At 48.7% G+C, this 13,251-nt stretch overlaps 1 protein-coding gene across 8 annotated transcripts in view; it reads left to right on the plus strand.

The window, feature by feature from the left end:
* Dab (DAB adaptor protein) overlaps nucleotides 1-13,251 on the plus strand; it is a 112,819-nt gene that overhangs the window by 14,681 nt on the left and 84,887 nt on the right. For 3 of the 8 annotated variants that reach the window (XM_045740178.2, XM_045740182.2, XM_045740184.2), the window contains exon 1: nucleotides 172-414. The exons of 2 other annotated variants lie outside the window; for them this stretch is intronic. In XM_045740178.2, the coding sequence (XP_045596134.1) occupies nucleotides 294-414 (121 nt within the window). In that variant the 5' untranslated portion in view covers nucleotides 172-293. Of the gene's footprint in view, nucleotides 1-171; nucleotides 415-445; nucleotides 775-13,251 lie in introns of those variants that run through there. 3 more of the 8 variants (XM_045740183.2, XM_069331925.1, XM_045740179.2) reach the window with 3 other exon arrangements.

The following is a 13,251-nucleotide window of genomic DNA, read 5'->3' on the forward strand; positions in this document are numbered from 1 at the left end:
GCTCATTTGGGCACTCAGTTTCCACCTGTGTCCCCTTGTGCGTGTGCCCCTTGTGTTAAATAGCCTGTCTTTATCTACCATGTGTGTGTGTGTGTGTGTGTGTGTGTGTGTGTGTGTGTGTGTGTACACGTAAGCACGTACATGTGTACTGCCACTTCCGGTGTGAGTGGGTCAGTCAGTCAGTCAGTGAGCTGTGCTGTGTGGTCGCTGGATGTGTGTGTGGGGGACAAGAACCGTCCCTCACCATGTGGCGCTAATGAGTGGCCCCCCTGCTAGCAGCAGCAGCCGTCAGCATGTCGCAGGTTTTTCCCGCGTGTCAGGACCCCCCGCCCTCGTGGTCCCAGAGGGTGATCAATGCCCACGGCGACGACTCCGCCAGCAGCAGCAGCAGCAGCAGCAGCAGCGGCAGAGGCGGTAGGTGCAGCATTCCCCGCCCGTTCACTCCTGGCAGTGGCTGGCTGGCTCAAACCCACTGCTTCTCGGAGCTACTGTGTTATCATCCGGTGTGTATCTTGTGATATCTAGACGATCCCTCGCTAGCGGTGATGTAGCGTAGAGGTTATTTAGAGGTACTCGGCCTCCCAGGTTGCTGCGGTGTGTGGAGACTGTGTACTTTGCCGGCGGTGGTGGTGTAGTAGTGGTGGTGGTGGTGGTGTGCGCAGCTGGGTAAAAAGATGGTGGTGCTGAGCAGCTTGTGCGTGGGCGTCATCGACACCCTCTGCCGCCCCCCGTCCCAACCCGTCGACGCTGAGAGATGCACTTCGTGGGACCAGTGTGAGTTTGTAGTGCCTTCTAGTGTCGCATACACACTCATAGCGAGGGGCCTTTTATCAGTATTGTAACTAAGCTTATCTTTTTTTAACCCTATAGTCCAGTGGGCTTTGCAATGCTTACTGTAGCATGCAACAAGTGGCTGATGAATATGCTGCTACAGCATTGTTTTGAAAAGATGCAGCTTCCTGACTGGGATATAGCATCTCGCTAAGACATGCACCGTTTTCTATTAATATATATATATATATATATATATATATATATATATATAATTTTTAATTTTCGGCATAAGTAATTGTTGCTAGTTTGATCTGTATGTTGCTATATGATTAAATCTAAAATTTGCAACACGGTCTCTCTCTCTCTCTCTGTTGTCACAGCGAGTCTTGAGTGTGTAGAACACCCCATCCTATCGTATCCTTGGGTGTGTGGGCACCACTCGCCTGTCCTCACACTTGATGCACTCTAATTGTAACGTTGTCGACCAAACCGTCGAAATCCCAGTGCTTGAGGGAAAATATAGAGCCCTGTAGTATTGACGCTATACAGAAGGCTAAGAAGTTTGCCTGAAGTCATCGTATCCAATGGTTATAGTCAAGTATACCCAATGCTGTAGTTAGGTATTCCCAGTGATATATTTAGGTATGCCCAACGATATAGTTTGATATAACCCAATGGTAGGTATATCTCGCGATAGTCAGGTTTCACAAAGCCATATTTCAGCCAGATTCACAAAGCAGTTACGCAAGCGCTTACGAACCTGTACATCTTTTCTCAATCTTTGGCGGCTTTGTTTACAATTATTAAAAAGTTAATGAGCTCCGAAGCACCAGGAGGCTGTTTATAACAATAACAACAGTTGACTGGCAAGTTTTCATGCTTGTAAACTGTTTAATAAGTATAACTAAAGCCGTCAAAGACTGAGGAAAAGATGTACACGTTCGTAAGTACCTGCGTAAGTGCTTGGTGAATATGGTTCCTACAGAACAATAGCCGCCGTGGACAAGCGTGAGCGAGAAGCCTGACTGGTCGTGTAGCTTTAAAATTGTGGGGATTTTGTCCCATGAGTCGTTCCTTCCCTTTCCTCATCTATTTCCATCTCTAGCTCCTTTCATTTCTTTCTTCCTCCTTCCCTCCCTGCACCTCCTCTCCTCTCTCTCCCTTCCCCACTCCCAGTCTTCTCTCCCACGCCATCTATGGGAGTATTTGTGCCTATATAACAGTAGAACCATTTACGGAAGAAACTTTGTTATTTTCACTCGGTACTAGTAGGTTATATTCTCAATATTTTGCAAGCCTAGCTACACCAGAAGGTGAGAGTGCAAGCCTAGCTACACCAGAAGGTGAGAGTGCAAGCCTAGCTACACCAGAAGGTGAGAGTGCAAGCCTAGCTACACCAGAAGGTGAGAGTGCAAGCATAGCTACACCAGAAGGTGAGAGTGCAAGCCAGCAATCGAAATTTAGCATCCGTTACCCCAGAACAGTTGTATCAGCTCCCACTCCACCTCGTACCACGAGCCTGCCAGCCCGTCCACCAGAGGACCCAAAACAGAAAACGGGACAGTACGCCACTTTCGCCAGCCGCTTCCATTTTCTAGTACGACAATTTTTTGCCCTTAGGAAACGCATACGAGCGAAAAGCGACGTTCTTTGTAGGACAGCGTATGGATCAGTCACATTCGTGACTTCCACACAATGGTTAGGTGTCAAATGAGGTCTACACCGAGTGACAAATGTCGGCCTCAACCAGGTGAGGGAGATAATGAAGATAGCTTGTCGCTGGCTATATCTCCGGTGATCACTCTCATGAGAGTGATTGTGCCAGGATTATATGTGCATTGATCTCACTAACACGCATCATCTTCCCGTTCGTGAACCAACCTGTTCTCCTACAAAGAACGTCGCATTTCGCTCGTAGGCGTTACCTAAGGCCAAAAATCGTCGTACTAGAAAATGGAAGCGGCTGGCGAAAGTGGCGTACTGTCCCGTTTTCTGTTTTGGGTCCTCTGGTAGGTTAAGAGAGACCACTTTAAATTGACCGTTTTGTTGACGTTGGCGGACCTTAGGAGGACGGGCTGATGTGATACAACTTTGGTGTTGCCCTTGCCGGCAGGTCATCCCACACTAGGGAAGAACTATCATGTAAATGATTCATTGTCAAGGACATTTAGGATATAATTTACTCGCATGATGGGGGAATGGCGAGGCCTTCCCATTGTGTGGGGATATTCCATTTTGTCGAAGAGGACGACTCCCCCACCCCCCACTACAGATTTAATTTAATTGCTTTTTATCACATTGATTACTTGCTGTGTTGTATTTTATGTGTATTTGGAACCAGTTATCTTGCTCTTGCGGCGTGACAAGAATGATTTATCAATCATAACATTATGGAGCAACAAAATGCATCGGATACAAATTACAGTATACTGTAGATATGGCATCTTTGACCTAAAGTGTTTGTGTGTGTTCACCTAGTTGTGTGTGTGTGTGTGTTATATGTTGTGTGTGTGAGAGAGTTCGTGCCTGCCCGCCTGCTTGCTCGCCTGCCTGCCTGCTCGCCTGCCTGCCTGCTCGCCTGCCTGCCTGCCTGCCTGCCTGCCTGCCTGCCTGCCTGCCTGCCTGCCTGCCTGCCTGCCTGCCTGCCTGCCTGCCTGCCTGCCTGCCTGCCCGCCTGCCCGCCCGCCCGCCTTGGGCCAGCTCCCCCCAACCCATGTTCTGTGTCAACAGTGTTGATGTGAGAAGAAGCAGGCCACTTCAACACAACGAATATCAGTGGCGGACATTTTTGCCAGATCAGCAAATAGCCTCTTGTGTTTCCTGCAGAGGAGGTCGGTGCCCAAGAGAATAGCGCCGTACAGAGCAGCCTTGACTCTGGGGGTCTCGTAGCCCCAATATCTACACCCAGAACACTACAAGCACCGTGTATTTACCTATTTGTGCTTGTATTATTAACACCGTGATAGTGACCTGTAAGCACCGCGATATTGACCTGTATATTATGCATCGTTCTCGATAGGTTAGGAGGAGTTGGTTGTGTTCTTAAGTTTCTGGTTAGGCAAAACAGTGGCATTTGTGACGGATTGGCAGATGGAGAGAAGAGGCTGGTGTGTGTGTGTGTGTGTGTGTGTGTGTGTGTGTGTGTGTGTGTGTGTGTGTGTGTGTGTGTGTGTGTGTGTGTGTGTGTGTGGCCGGAACACAAGACAGACGACATCACTGGTGGCTTTTGTTAGCCTCATCACGCACACCCTTCCTAAGCTCTCGCTTCCCTTCCTGATGATGTTGTTTTAGATTCAGCTACTCGGAACAAGAAGTTGCAAGTAGCACGGGCTATGGTGATCCCGTAGTGGACTTACCTGGCACAGGAGCGGGGCAAGTAGCACGGGCTATGGTGATCCCGTAGTGGACTTACCTGGCACAGGAGCGGGGCAAGTAGGACGGGCTATGGTGATCCCGTAGTGGACTTACCTGGCACAGGAGCGGGGCAAGTAGCACGGGCTATGGTGAGCCTGTAGTGGACCTACCTGGCACAGGAGCGGGGCAAATAGCACGGGCTATGGTGAGCCTGTAGTGGACTTACCTGGCACAGGAGCGGGGCAAGTAACACGGGCTATGGTTAGCCCGTAGTGGACTTACCTGGCACAGGAGCGGGGCAAGTAACACGGGCTATGGTTAGCCCGTAGTGGACTTACCTGGCACAGGAGCGGGGCCTAGGGAAGGGCAGGAGTTGGGCTGAGTACAGACGCCCTGTCCTCGACAGCGGTAAGTTAAAAGAATGAATAAGATACGTTGTGGCCCCACCTCCATAGTACTCGTCTTCACTACGGTTAAGGATTTAGAAGATATTTTAACGTGATATCGTTGTCGGTGCAAGTGAGGTCGGGATATCCGGTACAGCATGGACCAGATGGGGACACGTCCGGTGTCGATAATGGTGGCTTCTGTGTCCAGCTTTTTCATCCAAATATTTATCTGGTACGCCCGCTTGTATTGAAGCTGCTGCTGTTGTTGTCATTGCTGCTGCTGCCGCTGCTGCAGCTTAATAACTGTAAATAAAGATGTACTGGTTTCGTAAGTGACAGGTTACAGGTTTCGTAACACAAATGCTTTATGAATCTCGGGCCTGGTCAGTCACTAACCTTAAACAAGGCAGTTAATGTGTGTACCTGTGAGAAGCTTCACATTAACTGTGTAGTAGAAGTGAGACAGCGATGGTCTCACATCTTGCAGGTCGGCGTTCGAGCCCCGATGGGTCAAGTGGTTGGGCACCACTCCTTCAATCCGCCCCACCTATCCAAGCTCCTGTCCTGTGCTAGTATCTCTTCCATGTGCTGTATAGTCATACTAAGTGTCTTCTCATAATTACATTACCTTCTTAAGGTTGCCTTCAGATGATTTCGGGGCTTAGCGTCCCCGCGGCCCGGTCCTCGACCAGGCCTCCTTTTTGTTACACATCTCCAGGAAGCAGCCCGTAGCAGCTGTCTAACTCCCAGGTGCCTATATACTGCAAGGTGAACAGGGGGCATCAGGGTGAAAGAAACTATGCCCGTTTGTCTCTGCCTCCACCGGGGATCGAACCCTGAACCTCAGGACTAGAGGAGGGAGTTGTAATGATCTGGGGCTCAGCTCATTGGTTCTCCCTTCTCCCCTCCTCTCCTGCTCCTTCTCCCCTGCTTTCCTTCTCCTTCTCCCCTCCTTTCCTTCTCCCTCTCCCCTCCTTCCTTCTCCCATCCCCTTGGCCGTCATTCGTCTCCTCCTCTTCCTCCCCCCCCCCTTGTCGCCCATTTGTCAGGGTCAAGAGGTTGACCTGAGGGTAGGGTGGTCTTGGATACCTTGGCTTCTCCCACTCAACTTCCCCCTCTCATCCCCTCTCTTTCCCTCTCATTCCCTCTCTTTCCCTCTCAGCAGCGGCCTTCCCCATACCAGGCAGAGTCAAATGTCCCTACTCCTATCTTAGAGGAGACAGGCTTGAACATAAATTATCAGTTTTGTAAACATTGCTCGCAGGTGCCTGGGCTCCATAGACGCGCCTTGTCCCCCTTCTCTTTAGCTGGGGAGAGCTGACTCAATCTTCAGAAATTCATGTAGCTTTCCACGACAGATCAGTGAAGGTGATTGGCCTGAGATAAGGGCCAAGTCCTTATTGGCCCTAGAGAGCCAGACCTCAGGCCTACGTGTTAAATGATTGGCCATTGCCAAAATAATGGGTGGAGCCCTGGGGCTGTAGTAGATGGTGGGAGGAGTAATCCTTCCCAGCAGTAAGTTGGAAAAACTAAATTTCATCAGTGTGTCTTGGGAGTGTATTAGGAACAGGGCCGCAAGCCCGTATCCTAGGGGCTGAGGGCAGCCATCAACATCGTGGCCGTAGTGCGGGTATTTAAGGTATAGTAGCACTTGAGTTTTGTGTCCTCGGTAAATATCCATTGTGCCTCTAGGGAAAATAGAATAGGTGATGTGTTCAAATTGTCTTAATTTACATGTTTCATAAAATAAATTGTATAGCTTGTCCAGTGGTATTCACTTAACTCCCCTTTGATATATTTTGCTACTTTGTCATTTTTAGGTGTTGTATTGGAAGCCCCCAGGTTCTCCTAACAATTAATCGATACTAAAGTTGCCCTTGGATTTAAATTAGTAACGTAAATTACACAAACTAATTTTCCAAAATTTTATTACTGAAATTCATATTACCCGGAGTCCCATGGTTACTGATTCCTTGCCTTCCTGGGGGATCGGTGATTGACACATTCAGGTATGGTTGGTCGGGAAGGTGGTGGCAGTGTAAATGTGTTTTGTTATTGTTTTTTTTTAACTAATAACCCTTGTCCGTGGTGTATCTTCCTCATTTAATATTCCTCTTACATACGTGGCAGTCCAGTGAGGGGTCATACTGGACTGTAACAGTGTTAAGCTGGGGTATTGAGTGAAGAGAGACAGAGATGTACAACAGAGAGCGTATATTACGATTATGAGAGATCACAAGATAACAGGATTAATACTGGGGAACATTGGGTTATTACAATAGAGGCCGCGGTTATTACGACAGGGTAAGCGGTCATTACACGAATCCCGAGCGCTGTCCACTTAGCCGTCAGGCCCCCTTACTTGAAAGCGATAATCATTGATCGGACATTTCCTGTTTGAACGCTTCTGGTGATTGTCCAGCTTAGAATTGCTCTTGTGTTTGTTTTATTTTCCTCTGTTTTCCCTCTACTTCATTATATGGTTTTCTTGTATACCTGGAGTATACCTGGAGTATACCTGAAGTGGGTGTCTGGGAGTCCTCCCCATGCCCAGCCTGAGGCCAGGCTTGTCTAGTGGTGGTTCTTCCCATACCCAGCCTGAGGCCAGGCTTCTCTAATAGTTCTCCTCCCCATGCCCAGCCTGAGGCCAGGCTTCTCTAATAGTTCTCCTCCCCATGCCCAGCCTGAGGCCAGGCTTCTCTAATAGTTCTCCTCCCCATGCCCAGCCTGAGGCCAGGCTTCTCTAATAGTTCTCCTCCCCATGCCCAGCCTGAGGCCAGGCTTGTCTAGTGATTAGTTGATTGAGAAAGTTGACGGTTGGCGCAGCCCGCAGACCCTCATGTCATATTTGTACATTGAGAAAAAAAAATCCATTGTAGGTGTTTGGTTAGGGATTGGATGGTGGTGACTAGGGGGGGGGGAGGGTTGGAATGTCAGGAGTCGAAAAGGTGGCGGTGGATTGGTAAGGTTAGTGATTGGAATAGTGGTGATTGGGAGGTTCGGGGATTGTAATGGTGGTCGCGGTCGATGAAGTTTCGAGTAAAGGTCATGGATTGGAACTTGGGAAGGTTGGGGATTGGATTGATCGGTGATTGGTTAGGTTAGGATGGGAGGGAGGAGGGAGAAAAGATGAGTGATTGGGCCTGGTCAGTAAAGCATGTGACTGGCTAATCCAGGGACACTGGTTCGATCACATTGCATGACCTCAATATTTTTTGTTAATAGATATATCACGTTCCTGTAATTTCATTGTACATTGACACGGCATTTAACCTACGTGAGACTGATACTGAAATATGCAACACCGGAAGGGAATCTAAGCCAAGTGTATTCGCAAAACTAAAGTCGAGAAAGTGTAGCGGTTTTGCAAGAAGATTGGTACCAGACTTGAGAGAATTAAGCGGTAAGGACAGGTCAAGGAAACTCAATCTCACAGTATTAGAAGACAAGAAACATACAAGATACTAAGGGGAATAGACAATGGACATCCTCTTTAAGTTGAAAGACAGTAGGACGAGGATAGAGATGGAACCTAGAAAAGCAAATCAATCTTAGAAACGTAAATATTGACCTCTTCCGAATCCCTGGATTCCATTGCCCACCCATGTACATACCTCTCCCCCACACACATGGGCCTTTCCCCGCCCACATACACCCCCACTCTCCACTCCACCCACACTCATTCTCTTGGAGCCATTTTCGTTTGAAAGAGTATTCAAGGTATTGTTTACATTGTGTGGTGTGTGTGGGGCACCACCTCGCCCATGTTATTGACAGTACCACAACGTCTGTCTGTCTATCTGTTTGTGTGTGTCTCTCTCTCTCTCTCTCTCTCTCTCTCTCTCTCTCTCTCTCTCTCTCTCTCTCTCTCTCTCTCTCTCTCTCTCTCTCTCTCTCTCTCTCTCTCACACACACACACACACACACACACACACACACACACACACACACACACACACACACACACACACACACACACACACACACACACACATTCATTCTTTCATCACCTGCCAACGCCCATGACAAAATGCTAATCCCAAAGTCAGTAAACGATGGGCGCTGTGAATCGATTCTCTCTCTCACTCGCCTCTCCCCCGCTCTCTCTCACCCTCTCCTCTCAAATCCTCCCCCTCCCTTCACTAATTATCCACCTCTCCCCCTTCACATCCAACTCTTCCCTTACCTCGTCCCATTCAACCAGACAGGGACAAGAGCCCATTAGGGTACAGAATTGCTGAGATGTGGGGGTGTGTCTGCAATCCTTCAATATTTATTGGTGGCTTCGTAGTAATGGTGGTGGTGGTTGTAGTGGTGGTGGGGGTGGTTGTAGTGGTGGTGGGGGTGGTTGTGGTGGTGGTGGTTGTAGTGGTGGTGGGGGTGGTTGTGGTGGTGGTGGTGGTGGTTGTAGTGGTGGTGGTGGTGGTTGTAGTGGTGGTGGGGGTGGTTTTAGTGGTGGTGGGGGTGGTTGTGGTGGTGGTGGGGGTGGTTGTAGTGGTGGTGGGGGTGGTTGTGGTGGTGGTGGGGGTGGTTGTGGTGGTGGTGGTGGTGGTTGTAGTGGTGGTGGGGGTGGTGGTGGTGGGGGTGGTTGTGGTGGTGGTGGGGGTGGTTGTAGTGGTGGTCAGCCTACTTGTAGTAACGATGAGAACCATCTTATATACATTCACGTAAAAGACAATTTGAAAGCAGACATCGGTACTGTTGAATATGGACAGACCCGAACCAGATTCTTGTTTTGATGTTGCAAAGACACTTTAACCTAACCTACCCCTTCCTAGGCCTAATGCAGGCTAGCTAAGGCCTATTATAGTATACATATGTGCTGTTCTAGGCCTAGGAATATTTATGTTTTGGGTTTTCTTTGTTTGGTTTAAGTTTTATTTTTATTGAACTTTATAAAGTGAATGGTACCACTTTGTGAATGGTACCACTTAGTGAATGGTACCACTTAGTGAATGGTACCACTTAGTGAATAGTACCACTTAGTGAATAGTACCACTTAGTGAATGGTACCACTTAGTGAATGGTACCACTTAGTGAATAGTACCACTTAGTGAATAGTACCACTTAGTGAATAGTACCACTTAGTGAATGGTACCACTTAGTGAATGGTACCACTTAGTGAATGGTACCACTTAGTGAATAGTACCACTTAGTGAATGGTACCACTTAGTGAATGGTACCACTTAGTGAATAGTACCACTTAGTGAATAGTACCACTTAGTGAATAGTACCACTTAGTGAATAGTACCACTTAGTGAATAGTACCACTTAGTGAATGGTACCACTTAGTGAATGGTACCACTTAGTGAATGGTACCACTTAGTGAATGGTACCACTTAGTGAATAGTACCACTTAGTGAATAGTACCACTTAGTGAATGGTACCACTTAGTGAATGGTACCACTTAGTGAATGGTACCACTTAGTGAATGGTACCACTTAGTGAATGGTACCACTTAGTGAATGGTACCACTTAGTGAATGGTACCACTTAGTGAATGGTACCACTTAGTGAATAGTACCACTTAGTGACTAGTACCACTTAGAGCAGTATGATGCTCCACATAGCTACCAAAAGTACTAACTAAAGAGGAGGATAGGTTGTGGTGGTGGATATACCAGTGGTGGTACAAGAGTGGATGATGCAGCCCGTTCTCTTGATTTGCCACAACGTACAAAATATGGGGTGCTGAAACGCACGACCCCAAGCAACTCGCCTAACCAACCCTACGTATAGACACGATAAAACACAAAGCTATTGGGACCGTCTCGAAGCTCTCAAAATGTATTCTCAGGCAAGGAGACGAGAGAGGTATCAAGTAATATATATGGAAGATACTGGAGGGGTCAGGTCTTAAATTTGTACAGTAGAATATCAACATACTAGGGTGAGAGATATGGAAGGAAATGCAGAATAGAACCAGTGAAGAGTAGAGGTGTCATAGGCACAAGCACAGAACACTGAACATCAGAGGTCCAGTGAAGAGTAGAGGTGCCATAGGCACAATCAGAGAACACTGAACATCAGAGGTCCAGTGAAGAGTAGAGGTGCCATAGGCACAATCAGAGAACACTGAACATCAGAGGTCCAGTGAAGAGTAGAGGTGCCATAGGCACAAGCAGAGAACACTGAACATCAGAGGTCCAGTGAAGAGTAGAGGTGCCATAGGCACAAGCAGAGAACACTGAACATCAGAGGTCCAGTGAAGAGTAGAGGTGCCATAGGCACAATCAGAGAACACTGTCTGAACATCAGAGGTCCACAGCTGTTCAACACCCTCCCAGCAAGCATTATAAATATTGCAGGAACAAAGGTAGACGTATTCAAGAAGCATTTCGATGAGTTTTGCAAGAATCCTGCAACGTTGGCAAGGAAAAGTCCTATATCGATCGTGTGTCCCCCTAGACGTGTCATGTTCTGCGTCCTCAGCCCACAACATGGGGAGGGAAGGCGGGTCAACTCTTAAAAGAAAACTATAATAATATTGTTATTAGATTGAAACTGAGGGCCGATGTGTCGAGGCAGTCACACTATAATAGGTAAATTGTGTATTTGCAAACCTACTCTGTATTCCTTGTGTTCTTCTCTTGGGAAGGAATCTGAACAATTTACTCTAACAAACAAATTTGTGAACAAAAAATTGTACATTTTTTGTATAGTTTTATTGTGCTGGCGCGAATAAATTAAGCATTTCGTTGGAGTTCTCATTTTACAGGAAATAAGAACGACCACAAGACAGGAGTCGGTCGGCCGAGTGGACAGCACACTGGTCTTCTGATCCTGTGGTCCTGGGTTCGATCCCAGACGCCGGCGAGAAACAATGGGCAAAAGTTTCTTTCACCCTATGCCCCTGTTACCTAGCAGTAAGAATAGGTACTTGGGTGTTAGTCAGCGGTCACGGGCTGCTTCCTGGGGGTGGAGGCCTGATCGAGGACCGGGTCGCGGGGACACTAAAAAGCCCCGAAATCATCTCAAAATAACCTCAAGATTTCACACCAGAGGATACAGCTGACAGTGTATTTACAGGAATAACAAGACCCCACCAACTTGTTCATGAAGAACTCTCTCGTCACCAATCGAAAGGCGTTGAAGGAGACGGGTATCATCTGTGCAGAAATCCACAAGGGCCGTGACGAGGAACTCGAACCCGTAGCTGCCTCAATCGACTGAGCTACGACATGGTCAAAGAGTTGAAACCGGTTGTAGCTCAGTCGATTAAGGCAGCGTCTGAGATGCTCCCGGACGCAGGTTCGAATCCTCGTCACGGCCCTTGTGGATTTGTTTATTTGATGCATCACGCTATTGTGATTTCTGTGTGTAATAATCTGTGCCTTCACGTGCTGTCCACTTGGAGACTGTCAGATTGATTGATCAAGATTAAGCCACCCCAAAAGGTGGCACGGGCCTGAATAACCCGTAAGTGGAGGCTCTTTGGAGCCATTACCAGTAGCTGTCAGTCCCAATGTTCTCAATATATAGGCAAGACGACCGCATCACTATCAAGGCACATGACAATGCACAAACAACACTATCAATGCTCATATCATATTTACAAATAACTCCATAACTAGAGATATCTTCATAATTCCATCATTATAATCGGCAGGTGGTATATGACAATAGATTAGACATAGCCGAAGCACTATATATCCTACACACACTAGCAAAATAGACGGGGATCTATTACTTCAACCGTGTGAGGAGAGGGCACAAGGATAACATAGAGGGAGAAGGAGCTATAGACCATATATAACTATAGCTATATAGCTCTATATAGCTATAGAGCAAGTGGTTGCCTCTGATGCTTCAGATTGTTGATGCTTGTATGTTGCCAGGGGCCGGGCTTGGGGAGTAGAAGAACTCCCAGAACCCCATCAAGCCTGACCTCGGGCCGGGCTTGGGGAGTAGAAGAGCTCCCAGAACCCCATCAAGCCTGACCTCGGGCCGGGCTTGGGGAGTAGAAGAACTCTCAGAACCCCATCAAGCCTGGCCTCGGGCCGGGCTTGGGGAGTAGAAGAACTCCCAGAACCCCATCAAGCCTGACCTCGGGCCGGGCTTGGGGAGTAGAAGAACTCCCAGAACCCCATCAAGCCTGACCTCGGGCCGGGCTTGGGGAGTAGAAGAGCTCCCAGAACCCCATCAAGCCTGGCCTCGGGCCGGGCTTGGGGAGTAGAAGAGCTCCCAGAACCCCATCAAGCCTGGCCTCGGGCCGGGCTTGGGGAGTAGAAGAGCTCCCAGAACCCCATCAAGCCTGGCCTCGGGCCGGGCTTGGGGAGTAGAAGAGCTCCCAGAACCCCATCAAGCCTGGCCTCGGGCCGGGCTTGGGGAGTAGAAGAGCTCCCAGAACCCCATCAAGCCTGGCCTCGGGCCGGGCTTGGGGAGTAGAAGAGCTCCCAGAACCCCATCAAGCCTGGCCTCGGGCTGGGCTTGGGGAGTAGAAGAGCTCCCAGAACCCCATCAAGCCTGGCCTCGGGCCGGGCTTGGGGAGTAGAAGAGCTCCCAGAACCCCATCAAGCCTGGCCTCGGGCCGGGCTTGGGGAGTAGAAGAGCTCCCAGAACCCCATCAAGCCTGGCCTCGGGCTGGGCTTGGGGAGTAGAAGAGCTCCCAGAACCCCATCAAGCCTGGCCTCGGGCCGGGCTTGGGGAGTAGAAGAGCTCCCAGAACCCCATCAAGCCTGGCCTCGGGCCGGGCTTGGGGAGTAGAAGAACTCCCAGAACCCTATCAAGCCTGG

This window comes from Procambarus clarkii, chromosome 26 (assembly GCF_040958095.1).
Source record: "Procambarus clarkii isolate CNS0578487 chromosome 26, FALCON_Pclarkii_2.0, whole genome shotgun sequence".
Lineage (NCBI taxonomy): Eukaryota > Metazoa > Arthropoda > Malacostraca > Decapoda > Cambaridae > Procambarus > Procambarus clarkii.